Source organism: Falco punctatus, assembly GCF_963210335.1.
Source record: "Falco punctatus genome assembly, chromosome: 7".
Taxonomy (NCBI): Eukaryota; Metazoa; Chordata; class Aves; order Falconiformes; family Falconidae; genus Falco; species Falco punctatus.
In genome coordinates, this window is record NC_137587.1 from 18,138,704 (window position 1) to 18,156,934 (window position 18,231).

The window sequence follows — 18,231 nt, forward strand, 5'->3', positions numbered from 1 at the left end:
CGCTAGTGCAGTTGACTGCAGTACACAGAATAATGACACAAGAAGATAAGTAGGCAAATAGGAAATCATGCAGGAAATTCATGAGGATACAGTAAAGAAGAAAGCAGCTGGACTGAAAGAATAGCCTAACAGGATCCCTGTGAAAAACCAAAACATATAATCTATGGTTCTGCTTACCTATAAGGCTATGATATAGGCACTGGAAGAAATCTAGTGGAATGGAACAGAAAATAAAGGTTTCAATGAGAATTTAGAGACTGTTAGACTCCAGACAGCAGATAGTGGTTATACTAAAGGTATCAGTAATTCTATGTATAGATTTTATAACTATTATATATATCAGATGTTTACTCAGTTGTTATTAATAGGAAACCCTTCTCAATCATGCATTGCCAGTGACTTTGCAGAAGCAAATTCCGTATAACACAAATTGAAAAGAAGCTGGAAGGAACTGGTATCTCTAATAAGATTCTACCCTTGTCTTCTAAGGGAGAACATTGTATTTTTAATTACAAGCCCTTCTAAATTACATTCATATTACACATTCTAATGGAGTATAACCCTCCAATTTTTTATATTAAGTCACAATACAGTGGAACTGATTACAGTAATTTGATGCATATATGTTTCAAAAATAATAAATGGAAAGTTTCCCAAAAAGTCATAGTTCTAATCAGCATCAATTTTCAGGACTTTGATGCTGGTAATTCTTTTGGTAGTGTAGGAGGAAACATTCATTTCAGAGCAAATTCTTGTTCTTGGAATCAGATCACTGTCAATACTGCATTAGTTAGAGGCATATGGATGCAATCACATTCTAGGACACCTTATTTGGTGTCTTATGGACTTAGGCTATCGTCTAACTACAGAATCTCAGAGTACCAAAGCAACAAGGTTCTGTGCTTTGCAGACTCATGCCAATTTATGTAAATCACTCCTTCATCTGTTTAAATACAACAATCTTTGAGTGATGAAAACAGTTATGACTGTCACAAACAGTTTGAAAGATTAAAGTAATTCTGCTGCTGGCATATAAAACAGCGTTCCAGATCTAAACACAAACTTTCCCTGGTCTGTAATGTCATTGCTGGGAAGGATAAAAAGTTTTAAGCAAACATTATCACTGCAAGGAAGTATGACATATTTTTCATGTTTGACACTGGACATAAATATCCTCCCACACTGTTTAATGTGAGAACTGCATATGTGTGGCAGAGATAATAAAACATTTCAGCAGAAACAAATGAAGGGAGGAAAAAAAAAAGAGTTATGATAAGTAGACCAGAAAATAAAGCTTTGAAGTTAAAAGTCTTCATATTTGTACAGTTTATTCAGAAAAAGAAGAATCGGTATTTGTTAAGCAGACTGGATAGTCACAGAATCTGTAAGAAAGTCTGGTGCTTTGTAGAACCAGTTATCTTTACAGAGAGATGTTTTTTGGTCGACAGAAGCAGCTTCATAATTGCAGGTAACAAAATCAGGACAACTGCAAGATCCTTGTAAGTGCCATTGCTCTCCTGCTGTTGTTTACACACCATTTTTTAAAGGGCAGCTGGTAGTGAAATTTGATGCCCTTAAAAATTATTCTTGATTTTCTTGCTTTACTTATTCAGCAATAAAATGTTCAAGAGCTTTACAAATAAAATGGAATACAAGTACCATAATCTGACATGTAGATTAAGGTAGAGAAGTACTTACTGGGAAGACAAGTATGGGACTTAGTTTCACATACAGTTTTAGAATATTTTTCTTTTTCCTCTTAATATCTTCTTGTGGAGAAAAGCTATATTTTTATTGTAGAGAAGCAAGAATTTTAAATATTTCTGAGGGGTTTCTGGTATTTTGGGAAGTCATTACAGGCAAGCTCTACCGAACTGCTATGAATGAAGACTTAAAACATAATCTCTGTATCTGTTTCAAAAAAACCCAATAGAATATTCTCCAAGTATTAAAGGCAATAAGTGCTGGTTTAAATTTCTTCCTGATCTGTGACTGTATTAAAATTTATAAAGGTATGTCCTGTTGACAGTAAGAGAGAACTATTGTTGTATTGTGAAAATGGTGCTGATAATAGTGTCTTGGGAGTATGCTTGACATCTGATTCACTACTACTAAATGACATTAGCATTTTGCTTTATACTTCATAGACTGCTTTGACTGAAAAGCAGTACAGTTTTGAGTGGAAAGACTCTTTTTGCTGTAATGTAAGACATACTGTCAGCCTCCTATACTCAAAATGTGTACAGGGCTATAAATTAAGAAAGGAAGGTTATTTTCCCTGGGTTAATACAACAGGTGCTACTAGATGAGGAGAAGAAATCACCAAGTATGAGCACATAGCACAAGAACAACATTCTAAGATGGAATACTTATATACCCAGGAACAAGTAGAAAATAACAGGAAATGGAAAGTCTGCCAGCTGAAGTATACTACAGTGGAGTTAAAGAAAAGTTAGTGGCATAAATTTCTTACATGAAAGCTATTATAAGATGGTATTTTACGTACTGTCAATGAAGAAAATAGAAAGAAAGTTAGGTGCATATAAATTTAAGATAGTAACAAGTAATGTGCTAATAACATTATTTGAGTAGGTATATTAGGAATGAAAACCAACAGTAATAAAAATATCCTCCTGGATGCTAGCGTGGAATCAAGACCTAAATGATTTATGGTTTCAATTATTTGGTTAAAAGTCGTCAAATAAAATTCAACAAGGTTTCATTTTAAGCTCTGTGACCTAAAAAACAGTGATTCCCAATAAAGAATCAGTATTTAATTTTCTTACTGCTGAACAAATTTGTAAGAAAATACAGAATCGCAGTATTCAATGAGAATTTGTTAAACAGAAGAAAACATTTTTTCTGGAAATCAAAGGTGGAACTGATAGAGAAGCATGAAGGCATGCAGACATGCATGAGAAAGGAAGCAATAATTCTCTATGTAGTTACAGTAATCTAGATCAAACAATTCATGTGAAATTGCTTCACACATTTGAAAAGGCCAGGAGCTTGCTCTCTGCTTTTTTAGGCAGCCAGGTATGTTACAGAATCACACAAGTCTCCCTGTTTATCCCCCCCGTTCTCATGTTAGAGAGTGCAGCAGTTTGATCACAGTTTCTGGCCAGTACACCTGGATGTTATTTTATCATGGCATTTCTTAGTTTCTTGGTATAGTGTCCGTCCCCCCCCCCCCCCAATAATATAATACAGAAAGTAGTTAATTACCAAGTGAAGGGGCCTAGCCTTAATAGAATTTTTTTCTTATTTTCATTCCCACTGGGCTACCTCAATAATCCTCCATGGTGCATTCCAACAGGCAAATGAAGAAATGTGGATCAAAGCTCCTGTTCTGCACCAGAAATACATTAGAAAAGGCAACAGACTGGACACATGCCCAGGTAGCTACTGCAGCTCAGCAAAAATGATTAATCACTCAGCAGTAAAAATCAGATTTACTGACATTTTCCATGTGGTTGCCAACCTTGTCTGAAAAATGCACTACCTCCTGACATAATGCTGTGCTTAGTAGCTTGGTCTAGGACTTTTTCTCTATTGTACAGTCCCATGACTGCACAGTGTTAATCTTTTATGTAGTATAAGACATATAGCAGTTATATCAAGGCAATGACTTAACCAAGTGCTAGGTGAGAATTCTAAACACAGGACAATTTCTTCTACTATGGGATTAATCTGGATTATTCTCAACATATCTATTCTATTTGACAAATCTCTCCCTCTACATTTTGCTTTTTTACCTTGGACACCTCACTGTATCATGGGCCTTTCCCAAATAACGTGGCTTTCCACTATTAATGATTTTCAAAAACCGTTGTGTCTTGACATCAGACTACTTGCTTCCCAGACTCTGCTGTAAACTGAATGAATTTCTTTAATAGCACAATCTTCATCATCAAGATGATTTATTCTTAGACATGAAAAGGCAGCTATGCTCTTACTATGCTATCTGCTATGGAGCATACAGACTTTTTGATTTGCACATTCCAGTATATGAGGGAGGAAATTGGGCTCAGATTTAAAGTTTTTACATACTTTCTGACCTGGAAGCAATGAAGGGGAATTTGGGACCAGATTTTGCAAGATCCTGCATGAATCTGTGTCATGCATTTCCGTATTTATTAAAATGGACAAACAATAAGAAATAGTCAAGTGGCAAAATAAGAAATGAATTTTAGTAGGCTAGTTGCATACTCTGTCATTTACTATCTGGTTTGTATTATTCTTGAAAGAATGCACAAGGAGAATAAAAAATGTTATGAAAAACTAACACCAATGGCCACTGGCCAGCACCCCTTCCAGTGAGCTTCACAGCTGCAGCAAAAAAATACTTTCTTTTCTCCTTTTCAAAATAGAGTATTTTGCATCTTTCTCATATTCATCTAAGTATTTTGATTTTTTTGTGTGAGATAGTTTCATACTAAAAGAGGAGTTTTCTTCAAAGCAATTCTAAGCGAGAATTTCATAAATTAAGGAGCATTCCAAACCAACCAATAATTTCATGATTTCAAAGTATTTTTTAATATCATGGAAATTTAAATGGAAAATGTTATGAACATATTTCTGAAAAAAAAACCCCATACAGTAATTCCACTGGAAATACAGTAGGTGTATATTAATTTATAGCAATTCTTAGGTCTCCATATTACAATAAAACTACTATAGTTTGTTGCATATAATGTAATTAAATCTACTAAAGATTATTTCCACCTTGAGATTGATCTAAACCCTTTTAAAAAAGCATGGACATATCAAATACAGTGAATGAAGTATTAACATGGTTTATACATGATGTCTTTCATGTGGGAATCGCAAAGTACTTGACAAAGATTATCTTTCACTACAAAAATAGCAAGAATCATTATTTAACATTCTGTGTATCAGAAAAGTGAAGTGCTCTCTTCAAAAGAGAAAAAGAATAAAAATAAGAAAAAGAGCTTAAGCAACTATTCTAGCATCACATGTCAAGTAGCTAAACTGGGAATAGAACCTAAAGGTTTTGGCACCTAATTCCCCGTTGAAGGCACTAGGATACATTACATTCAGCTACACAAAACAGCACTGACATCAGCAGAAGTACAGTTTATCCCCTCTAGCATTTTAGAATGTCAGTCTCCACAACACTCTCAGTGTTTTTTGCTACAACAGAGCAAGTATTAGATTTTAATTGGTATTAATTGTAATTAGGAAATGTAAACAGTTCAGTTTAAGCAAATCAGTATGGTTTTTTTCTTACAGTATTTCCAATTTAGCATTGACTAGAAATGATGGGAAATTGTGTGTGTGAGAAAAACCTGAATTTCTATGAGTTCCAGCCCTATTTTCAAGCCAGAAGTTTCAGAAAAGCCTCTCAGCTTTGGATACTTGCTGTGAGCTGGCAGAAAGATAACAGACAAATTTTTCTTACATTTGCTTAAACCAGCCACAACTCTTCTTTCAAACAAACAAAACTGAAAGCACATGCTTAACGGGTGCTCAGTATTATCAGTTAACTCTTAATTTCAGAGAAGCAGCTGAGTTTGCAGACACTTATCTAAAGTGAACCTCTGAGTTTGACATTTGTTCAATGCTTATTCTAGTACCATAAATCAAAATGGGTTTCTGCGTTATTTTTACCAATCTTTGATCTTCAGTGTAGAATTTTGTAAGATTTCTGTTCTAACGCCACAGAAAGTATCACCCACCAATTATAAAGATTCAAATAAATCAGGTGACTGAAAGAGAAATATGGTTAATAATTGTAGGCTCTGACAACCTACTGACATCTCAAAAAAAGGTAGAGGACAGAAGTGTCAAAAGACGAGAAGTTAAATTAGTAAAAATTAAATGTGTATAACTAGATACCATCAAACATAATATTATAAAGCAAAAGGAGCAAAAGCGGACAAGTAATCCATGTGTTTTTTCTCCTTCTAGAATACAAAAAGCCTGAAACACTAAAAAGTGTCCAATAAATTTAATAATTTATATGAAGAACTCATTGTCCCAGGACACTGTGCAAAAATGTATCCTCTTTTTTTTTTTTTTTTTTTTTTTAAATATATACATTATTTACAGACATAAGGGCAAAATTTTCTGTTAGGCTGACAGATATCTCAATTTCAACATCAACAGGCATAAACAGGTCAAAAATATGGAAGAATATGTTTTTCTATTTGAAATGATAACATGCAATTAAATTGCAATTTCTCTAAAGCAGAACTGATCTTCTTCCAAGATCAACTGGGTATTTTTATCATATTCTACTCATCAGAAATTAGGTAGCTCAGCTTTGCAGGAGAAACTAGGGTACTGTGTTGCCTTTATTTTTTGGGACTGTGGTGGTATGCATTTGCTAATCCTGCTGCCGCTTTTAGTCGGGGTGGAGTTTTTTCATAGCAGCTTGTATGGTACTGTGTATTGGATTTGTGACCAAAACAGTAAATTGTTAAACTGTTCACAGTTTCTGTGACAAATACTAGTTCTTTGGTAATATTTAATTCTTAACAGTTCTTAATATAGTCATCAGAAATGCAACACTCTACTCTGATTACCCAAGTAGTCTGTACTCCTACAATTTGGCAGAGGGCGGGGAAATAATCTATTCCCTCATTTATTTTTGCACAGCTCCAGAGATACGCTTCTGGCAGAAGCAGGTAACAGGGAACACATAATCTGGGAAACAGGAGGGAGCAGGACTGTCTTTTCAACAGAAACCTGTGTTTACATTGTCTTGAACTGATGATCAAATGGGACCTTGGATCTCACCCCTGTTGTCTCTGTACTCTGTCCTGGTAAATCACTTCCTTATGCCTATTTCTGTTGCACACAAGACAAAAATCTTTAAATCTGAATTAGTTACTTCATAAGACCACACTATGACAAAAGATACCATTACTTCACGTATATATGCGGGCTTTCTCTAGAAGGGTATTTTTCGTTCTAGTCTTTTATAAACCTGTGGGTTTATATTCTCTCTGATAAATTTGGTCTATGATGAATATCTTTTTCATTTTGATTACAAAAAATGATAAAGAAAAAAGCAGAAAATAACAAATAGGAATTGAGTGAGATTAATTATATTTGACAAGTGATGTCCAAGATCTACATAAATATTATTCATATTCTTAGTATATATTAGGCACATCAGGAACATAATCCATAACAGATGATAGATATTTTCAGCGGCAACAGATATTTAATGCAGCTTATGTTATGCACAACCTTCAAACCACTACATTATTTAGCAATATTTTTTTCTTTCAACTGTGATTACCTTTCTGGAAGAACTCCTCTAATTTCTCCTTGAAGGGCTGGAGATGCTCTTCAGAAGACTCTTTGCAAACTAACTTCATCTGCTTTTCAGAGGCTACAAAAAGAAGTTGAAAGATGTTTGTGACATAATTTGCCTACCACAAGTAGATATCAACACTGTAGAAGCCTACACCTAAATTAGTCACCAAGACTTTAAAGGAAATGGAAATAAATAAGCATTAAGGAACCCAGCAATTATGTTAAAATAAAAAATACCACACTAGTCTAGCATACCAAATAGAAAATTCTATACGTGTTTAAAGAGTGGAATTCGTCTTTAGTAATGACTTTGTCCTAAAAGTCCAGGTATTTGCTGAGACTTGCCACTAACACAGACTGCCTCACACACAAACTCTAGCTCAGGGGTCCTCCAACTACGGCCCGCTGGCTGGATACGTCCTCCCAGGGTCCTCAATCCGGCCCCCGGTATTTACAGACCCCCCCTGCCGGGGGGTGGGGGGGGAAACCAAGCAGCCGCAGATGGCTGCCTGCCACTTCATCTGCGTGCCAGCCCCCTGGTTAAAATGTTTGAGGACCCCCTGCTCTAGATGGTATTTAAAAGACTAAACTTTGTTTCTGTGGTGAGTAGAGGATGCCTTCTATCTGGACTGATTTCAGTCAGTCAGTGCCAGGCATCCTATCCTCAACCATGTTTCCTAACACAGATGCAGGAATTCAGCTTTACTTAGGTATTCAAATTCCAGGCCGTGATATGAAATAGTAGAAGTCTGTAAAAAAGTTAACTTACATCTAACTGCAATTTGTTTACTATTTAAGCTATCTGTTATTTTAAGACCTGATGCCATGTCACTTTCTAAAACCTCCTGGTTAGTTACCAATGAATTTTGACATTCCTAGAACTTCTAGTAAACTTTGCAGATTCCAGCATTCCACATTAAAGATGAACTGAGACTGTTAGAAATCAAAATGCAATTGCCTTCCATTTAGCAACTGAATTTATGAACTACTGTAAGATTTTTATTTTTTCCGTAACTCTTCATTCCCAAGAAGCTAAATTTAGATGGAAATTTAATTTGGAGTTAAACCTGAGAGTTACAGTTTGGCTGCATGAACCATATTTTACATCATATTGCTACCACCATTATATAATTCAATTTATTGCAGCAAAAATTAATGCACAACCATGAAAACAGAAGTTGAGGATTTGTAATTAAAATGTCATGTTAGTTTGCAGCACCATGAAAAAAGTCAATGGGATGCATACAATTTATTGTACGACTAGTAGTGTACCTAAAATATCCTTAGACCACCAGGACTTACTAAAAAAGACAGCTTTTCAACTAATTGAGACCAGAAATATTTTTGGGCAGTTGTTACAGAAAAATGCTGAAAAGATACTTGTTCCCATCTAAGTGTTTATTTTAATTTAGCATCCCTCCACAACTCATGTAGGTTGTGGACCATGACATTATTGTGGAGCTCCAGAGCTTAAGTAAAATGACTCGGGCTACGCTATAAAGTTTATCTTTAATCTCTAGTCTTTCAACCTGTAGCATAACATGGACCTTTGAAACTGTTCAGAGAAAAGTTAATGGATATTTATTTGTATGCCAGACAGTAGGCAGAATGGAGCATTGACTTGAACGTACCAGATGGAGAAACGAAGTCTTTTACAAGCTGCTCAGTTCTGTGTCATTAATAAATTAAATAAAGCAAAACAAATCAGGGAGTTCATGCAACTTTTAAAGATTATTTTTTCATGATACATGCCTCTTCACCAGTAAAAATTTGAACTTTCCATGACTGTTATGATACACTGAATGAAATGAATGTATACTTAACATTTATGTTTGTAGAGTTAGAAGATTTCTACAGCTATTCAAGCAAATTGTAACACTTTATTTTCGAAGAAGACAGACATATTAGAATTGTATAGGGGAAAAAATCTAACAAAATAACCGAGACAGTATTGTCAAGTTTCTGACTGGAAGTTTTAACAAAGCAGAAGCTACAGATTTGTGCATTTTCTTTGTGTTTAAACAAATCTACAGAAAATCATATAAGGCAATACCTAGAAATTATTTTAGATAAGTATAAAATGACTAAAGCGTAAAAGTGTTAGTACACATAATGTTCAGGCAATTGGCACACTGTAACTATAGAATGCACATGATTATTACAATCATTTAAGGTTGCAGCAATTGCAAGCCAATAATTATTTTATAATGATTTTATATAACTAGATTTTTATAAATCCATATAAATGTAGATTTCTGTGAATATGTATCATAATATGATGAGTTGTAGCTACAGTAGTATCTAAACATACTCTTAACATATTCTAGAAAGGCATTTTCCCAAACATATAGTGTTGCTAATACATGGTCTGGAGTATTGAAATCTTCCTAGATGCTTCCTACAAGCTGTAATAACGCAAGATTTGGAAAGGTTACTCACGTAAATCCCATGTAAATATTTAAATGACCAAGATTAAAATGAATTGCTTCTAAATTAAAAAGAAATTTAATAGACTTTTTTATTAATAAAGATGACTAACATTAACCTCAATCAGATGACAAAAGCTACAGGAAAATATGGACAAGAAGTACCAGTGTATAGAGAAAAAGCTGTTTTGGATAGTGAATTCTTAAGAAGAATCCTAACATCCTTAACAAGAAGATCAACATTTGGCATGAGAGAAGAGGAAGAGCAAGAAGGCAGGTACAGAAGAGCAAATGAGGTAGAAGGAACAGAATAAGTGAATCAAGGGTCTTGATTAAAACTCTAGAAGTTTGAAATGAGATGAGATGAGGTAAAATGTGACAGCAGTTTACATTGCTTAAGTCATCTTGAAACAATGAAACTGAAAGAGACAAAAGAAGTCAAATAAATGCTGGCAGACTCTGGAAAGCCTTAAAAAGAGACCTTTGTACGATTCTGTCTGCTGATGATGTTTATCCAGATGATATTTATCTAAAACTAAAATCTATCCCCTTACTTCCTGAAGTTCTTTCAGGTAAGTGTCACACTAGACTGAAGAGCTCCGAGAAAGTTTTAGCTTTGAGCTAAAGGAATCAAGGACAAGGGTTATGATGTGAAAATCTGTTAATCACAAAAGCAACATGTTTGCCCTACAGCGCTTAATCCTTTAACTTGTTATACTTCACTCAATAACCTTTACTTTTGGTCTACAAACAAACAAAAAATTATCTGGGCAACTGGAGGTTAACTAATTCCATTTAAAGTTAACTGCAGTGAAATATCTGAATAAAACTTGAATTTATTTACTTGCTAATGTTAAAAATAAGACACATCACATAGGTATGGAGTCACTGGCAGAAGGCAGTCATGAACTTCAGCTTGAACTGCAGTGTCAAAAATTTTGCATTCCTGCTGAAATCTCGCCAGTCTCAGTATTCCCTTCAATAATGAAATGTCCGATGCAGAATAATGATTCCTTGTCCAATACCTATAAGAAAACGAAGGCTAGGACCACCAACTAAATGTAGCTTTTAGGCTGAAGAAATCTGGAACATCACCACATTTGCCTGGGGATAGATATAGCAAAGAATGCTGGAAGTCTGTTCAAAGGAATCACAAATCAGATACAAATAAAGACACATATGACAAAAGAGAAAGATTTTCATGACAGGGCTAAATCAAAGGTTTTGATTAAAATGGCAGTTGTAATTTGTAATACTGGTGAAAGGCTATCATACAACTGTATGACCTGACTCAGTTCTGCACAACGTAATATAAAGGTTTCTGATAACAAACATTCACTGAATTTCCTGTTATGTAAGTTATTTTTTGTTTGTTTGTTTACTCAGAAATTTACCTGAAAAATTTTCATTTAAAAAAACATAAAGTTATCAAGTCATGCCAAAAATTACATAAAAAATTACAACTGAGAAGTCCTGTTCCATCAGTTGCCCTGATCATCTTTGCTAAAAATGCTATATAACACGTGTGAGGGACCATTGCATGATTTTTTTATATTTTGTTCTCATATTCACTACAATATAAACCCTTTCTTTTTTTAAAAAGAAAATTATTTTAGCAAGGCTTTTATTAGAATGATTCTGTGGTAAAGCATCCTATTATGCATTCCTTCTTCAAAATAAATTCTGAAAAAATTTCTGAAAAAAATTCTTTCTGAAGTTCTGAGGAATCTGAAGGAATTCTGAGGAATCTGACAGCACATGCACACTTCTTCTCTCACCATCTCATTCCAAATTAATAATTTGAGAAAACAAACAGCCTGTTTCAGCATTACCGGGTTTAAAAAGAGGCAAATTCTCCATTAATGTAATAAACTTTTGGTTCATTTTCTTGGTATGCATTTTATATTAGTGAAATTAAATGTAATAAGCTACTTCAAACATTGTTTATTTCTAAATGAGCTACTGCAAAAAAAAAAAAAAAGAAAAAAAGAAAAAAGAAAAAGCAAGTGTGCAATAGTACTTGAAAAGCCCTTAGAAATTGTTGGATGTACATCATGCTTCACCGACGGCAAATCTTGGCCACAGAAATGGAAACCATTAGCAAAACATTAAAACAAAGCTGGAAACTGCTGATTATCAGTTTGCCACTGTCTTCAGTTTTAATGCAGTACTTGGCTCAAAAGTTCTTTAAAAATCCCCAATATAAGTGAAAATATTTACAAAATAGAATGTCTCTCACTTAATGCCTATTGGGCAATAGTCTTTTAAAACTCCACAGACACTTGTAAATCTGTCAAAAGAATCACTGCCCATAAACAAACTTCCACGTAAAGGGTATTTCAGTGTCAATCAGACAGGACTTGGAATTTTTTAAGCACCATTTTTAAAGCAAATGCAAAACCAGAAATAGTTTAACGTTGATAACAGTAAATTACTAACTACTTACTCACCAGAACATACCAGTAGCATTTAAAGGAATCATCCTGACAGTGAAACCAAGTATCAACACCATGAATTCCTATAAACCTGTCACTGACACTATCCCCCATGAGTTATGCCACTGTGCAAGCTGCTGAGCATGCCCCCACCCCTCGCCTGCTCCCAGCCTGGCAGGTTACACTGCCAAGCTTGCTATTTCATTTTCCTGTTATAATGCAGGCTTTGACAGGAGGGTTACTATTTGAGCAGGTTTTTTTAGAACCCTTATCTTTTCCATTTCAAAGAGGATTTGAACCCATACCACAAATGAATTCGATGTAGCACTAAATAACCACAAATTTCTGTATGAGAGGATCCATTTTTTTTACAGCGCAGAAGTCTGCTACACTCCTTGGGCCTATATACTGCAATAAAATCTAATAAACTTCAGATAAAAAGCATAAATTTAAATCACTCAGCAAGTGCTACATAAGTTCCTCATTATTTAGTTAGTTTGGTTTTGCTTTATTACATTTTCTTACTCACAAACAACTTGGCAAGTTAAGAAGTTAGAGGAGATGCTTCCGTGTCCCCGTTAGACACTGTTGCAGGACTTGGTTATACTCTCTTGTTATTACATGCAACTTAGTTACGTATTTACTGCAGGTACCTTTACCACCTTCATTATATCAGTGCCGTCTACAGCTATTGTGCTTATTACAACCTTGCAAGTAAATGGATCTTTTCAATGACAGCAACACAATAAAGGTTCAAGCCCTAAAACCCTAGACAAAGCTGGGTTGACTCATACAAAAGCCTTTGCATCAAGTAGAGAGGGAAATGCCACGAAATGGGGTGGGAGGCTTTTTGAGACAAAAGTATCTCAGAAAAATGTAGAAGAGGATCAAATTGTGGTGGTACTCTATTCTCCAGCTTTGTTTTTATTGTCTTAAATAAAGGTCAAGAATTTAATGCAAAAGAAGCGCTAGCACATATAATACTAACTGCAACATTCTAACCTAGTAATCACTTGCATAGTTACTGTTCTGTAACGTTTTCAGCTAATTTAGAAAAAGAAATGTGCTTCTATGTACAATTATTCGCTCATTAGTATTTTGTTTTTCTTAAAAAAAACATTTCAGAGGATAGACACCAATAAGTGCAACTTCAAACAGTCTGATCCTTCCCTGTTTGAAATATATTTCCCTGCTACCACAGAGAAACATGTATCTGTTTAGGTGCTCAAGCTCTCACATATAAATGAGACAGAAAAACATTTCCATAGTAAGTCCTAAGCTGTGTAACGTGAAATAATAGAATTGGTGGCATACAAAACACCCTCTAAAGCTCACCTGTTCTAATGGAGTTTTAACGGAAGCGGGGAGTCAGACATCTTGACAATTTTCCCAAGTTTGATCAGGTATTCTGGCTTTGTCTTTCAGGTTTAAGATTTGTGAGGGGTTTTTGCCTGTTTCTTTTAAGTTCATTTTGAACTTTTCCAGTATGTGATGGCACGCAGAGGAACTGTCAGGCCTCTATTAGTTTCAACTAATCTAAAAGAAAATTTTTTGCTCCTTGGTTTGTCAAAGGGTATCAACATTTTATACAAATAATTTAAAAACCTTTCTGTTAAGATTGTTTCCTAAGAACACATTTAACAAAATGAACAAAGATTGCTAGTAAAACTAAATATTTTTCACACCATAGCAACATATCTGAGTCTCTGGTTAATGTATTCCCTCTGACATAGTAGTTTACATTCAGCGCGCCCTTCAGTGGATAAGCATACTGCAAGGGACTGAACAGCACATATAAATGAATATATGACTAAACCCTCAAAATTTTCTAGTCAAGTCTTTGTAAGATCTCTTAAGTGATTCCAGCACATGTTATGAGTAGAAAGTTTTGGTTAGCATCAAGATCCAAATATACAGACGTCCGCACATCATTAAGATCTGCTGTGAGTGCAGAAATGTGTGCTAGCAGAACCTGCTGAGAAACCCGAACATTTACCTTCTGTGTGAACAGAAGAAACAAATGAGTATTTTGAAATTGAAGAGTCTTGTCTGGCTTATTTAGAGGAAGTAAAAATTTTTAAGCAGTAATAATAATATTTTTAATTGGATGACCCAAGATTTTTACAGTGCTAGGGAAAAAAAAGACCTTTCAAACACACAAACATGTTACTTAGCGTACTGAACAAGGGGTCAGATAGAAAAGAATTGCTGGGCAATGGTTGAAAGACTATGTTTATAAGCTGAAATTGTGGAGGCCAGAGAAGTGATCTCCTGTTTCCCTCTGGATCTCTGGATCTCTGATTTTCTGTGCAAGACAGATTATAAAGTTCCACCTAATGAATTCTTCTACTGAGTTTGTGGCTTTGGTTTAGCTAAAGCATGGTGCTTGGATTTAAAATCATGCAAATTCATAAATTAACTCTACCCTAGTCAAAACCAGCACAAATAGTAGCAGGAACACTTCCTGAAGTGCTAATTAGCCTCACTACACCAATTTGTATCCCACTGTCTGAATTAATGTACTTTCAGTGTTTGATCATTGGCAGTAAATATGTGACTGCCTCAATTCTAGCAGAAATCTGCCTTGCCTTTTACTGCATACTCCCTCGAAGAGCAAAAGCTGATGAGGTCCCTACATATGAAGCCACTGTTCCTCCCAGTGCTAGCATTACCATTCAATACCATTCAGTATCCATCACACACATTGACAGGGGCAATATTCCTTCTGTTCCCAGACGTATGCTACCTGCTCCCAGATGTATGCCACATAGTTATATACCTAATGCTCAGCACGCGCACACATTTATTTACATGGAAGGGCACAGAGAAAAGTGCACAGAAACTCATAACTATGGTATTTCCAAGATTTGTTTGAGAATCTTAACATTTGCAGAACGATTTTTAACAAGAAGTTTCCTAGGATTCTTCAGTCAAAGAAAAAAAAAAAAAAAGAAAAAATTAACAGCATGCCATTGTTTAACCAACAGAGAGCTTTCTCCCTCGCCTTTGTGTACACATGCAGACATCTGCTCCCAGGGATAAACTCTACTTTCCTCTATTATATTTCTAAATCTTATTACAGCCATTTTGTATTATTCTCTATTATCACAAACTAGAAAATCTAATGGAATTTTAAGAAATGGTGTACTTAGGAAAATTTCCACTTAATGTATCCGCATATGAACATTACCAGTGGAACACTGGCAAAATGTTAGTTTCATTGTAAAATAGGATCCAATGCGCACATACAAAAAGTTTTTTTTAATGCCTGTGTTGTATCTTTGCCAAATCAAAACAAACTGAAATATATCTCACCCTGCTGAGGCAAGAGACTATTCAAAAAGTAGTCAGAAAAATCTGAGAAGGAAGAAAGTATAATTTTGTCAACTCTTTTAAACAAAATAACTTTTCCTGTACGAAGCTGTCCTTTGATCTTTTCCTTACATCATTCTGCATTGCCTCAAAATACACCACGTAAATGCTGGACAGTGCAAAAATATAGCGATACTCACCAGGTACAAAACAACAGGCTCCATTTATGCTAATGTCTAAAGACATAACACATGCACCTATTTGGCTCCTCATGTTCCAACACAGTTCAAATTTCTATTTGCTTGCACTTCCAAAATTTTAAGTTTAATTTTAAAATGTAAAAGTATAATTAATATGAAGAAAATTAAAGTGACTAGTTCCTGGAAAGTTATCATACAACTTCTCTGCTCCTGCTGGGAAAATTTTTCTAGAACATTTAATGTGACTCAGATGTCTAAACCCTACTTACAAGTTGACTTAAAACATTTCATTTAAATTTGACTAAGGCTTCAACTCGTTGAAAATATTTTAGAAAAAGACCTTTGATACTTTTTTGAATACTGTACTCCTGTAATGAATAATCGATCACCTTCTACTGGGAAATATCTATTGATTCAACAAACTATTTAGAAAGTTAACACTCAAACAGATAGGTTTAAATTGTCATGATGTGATCCGGTAGCCTTACTGTCTACAAAGCAAATCACACAACGGTTAAAACCTCTCAACATCACAATTGTTGCCCTATTGATAATTATTGTATCATGATTATGCTAAAACTCTATTCCATATAACAGACTTTATCTAAGGCTGTATTATATATGAACTAAGCATAGAATTCCATCTGTATAAATAATAACACATTCAATTAAGTTCTCCATCTGTGCTTACATAGAAATCCAACAAAAGCTGAAAATGAGTCCATTAATTGACAACATCAATTAATCTCTGTAACAAAAATGGTTTACAGTTAATTAGTGGGCATTTTGTTGCAAAAACCTTTAACTCCGTTTAAGGACTCTGATAGGAACACACATTTAAGAAATTTAAATTAACTTCTTTAATCAATAATATTGATTAAACTTTTTCTGGTGTTGTATATTTTCCTATTGGTAAATATATTACCTTATAATCCTTGTTTAAAACAAATGTTGTTCAGTATTTTAAATCTGGAAAATCAGAGAGTTTTAGTCTTAAATGAGCATGAATCAATTATTTCTTCTTTTTGCAGCTTCCTCCTTGTCTCTATTTACAGTGATAGTGGTTGCAAGAATAGCGAATGAGTGACGCTTTTCAATTGCCACCTATTTATCATTTCTAAAATCTCTTCCATTCTTGTCTAAATTTTGTAACACACATCCACTTTGCAATATAACATGGTACCGAGCTCCCTGAAGAGGCACTCAATGAAAGCAATGTCTGGTCTAGTCAGCAATGCAAAGAGACAGGGTTAATTAGCTATGATGCTGATATCGGTATGGCAACACCATGCTAGTCACATCCAGCGCACTGGATCTGTTTCTATGAAAAAGAATATCTATATACACACATAGACACACACACATATTCATATCTGAAAAAGAATATACATATTGTCATGCCATTTGAGAATGAAAATAAAATGAAACACTTGAAGAAGAGGCAGAGGAAGCCAGGCATTTTCAGCCTGGTGAAGAGAAAGCTAACTGGGGATCTAGTTTTTCATTTCAACTATCTAGCGAATAGCTATAGAGAAGATGAAGCCACACTTTTCTCAGAAATGCACATCTAAAGAAAAAGAAGCCATAGTCACCAGTTGCAGCACAGGAAATTCTCACACAGGATAAGGAAAAAACAGTGATTCAGCACTGGAACAGGTGGCCAGAGAGGTATTGGAATGTCTATCCTTAGATTCAAAATTGAGCTGGCTAAGGCACTGCACAACCCAATCTAAATATGAAATTAGTCCTGCTCAAAGGCTTTGGACCACAGGACCTCCAGAGGCTCCTTCCAACCAACCAGCCTGCATTTCTGTATGATTTTAAAATACTTGTAATGCTTCTGTATGAAAACAGCCAATGTAACATTGTCATTGCTCAGCTTTTCACACATAGCTTTTACCTGCTTCCCTTTAAATATTTTTTATAAGGATTACACAACTTTATAAGATGGGGTTGCCATAAACTAAAGTTTTGATGAAGTTCCACTACTTAAATGTGGGAAAGTTGGGGGTAACATTTATGCGAGATACAGATCTGTCAACAACTAGGTTAAGAGGCCCTCAGTTTGAGAACGTGTCTCCTGGAATACTGAAATCCAGCTGACTATTACAGGTAGCTGATCCATGAAGTCTTGTTTCTATTTTAGATTAAATTATTTCCTTTCAGTCGTGTGTGTGTAAACACTTACATATACAGTCACTCACACTCAGTTAGTAAAAATTTAAAACATATACAGTACTGAAAAAATACCAGTAAGCAAATGGCAACTAGTATTTCTACTGGTAGCCATGGAAAAAGGTGAAAGCAAAAGGATGTGGATTTTCAACGGAATTTGAACATTACAGTCTCGTAGGAAATGTAATTAATTATGAGAAATAAAGGTGTGACTCTTGAAAGTATTCGGAGTGGACCTACCTTGGTTTCCATCTTTAACCATTCAATAAATATCTTTGCTCTTTCAGTTGTTAAGGTCAAGAATACTAAAAAGTTATAATGAACATTACAGTAAATGATACAATGAATCTAATATTGCTTTCTTTTGACCAATGGAACAGCATTTTAAAATTTCAC

At 34.8% G+C, this 18,231-nt stretch overlaps 1 protein-coding gene across 1 annotated transcript in view; it reads right to left on the reverse strand.

Moving 5' to 3' along the window:
- FMN1 (formin 1) overlaps positions 1-18,231 on the reverse strand; it is a 149,233-nt gene that overhangs the window by 40,600 nt on the left and 90,402 nt on the right. Inside the window, exon 13 of the mRNA XM_080395884.1 lies at positions 7,271-7,363. Within this exon, the coding sequence (XP_080252010.1) occupies positions 7,271-7,363 (93 nt within the window). The remainder of the gene's footprint in view (positions 1-7,270; positions 7,364-18,231) is intronic.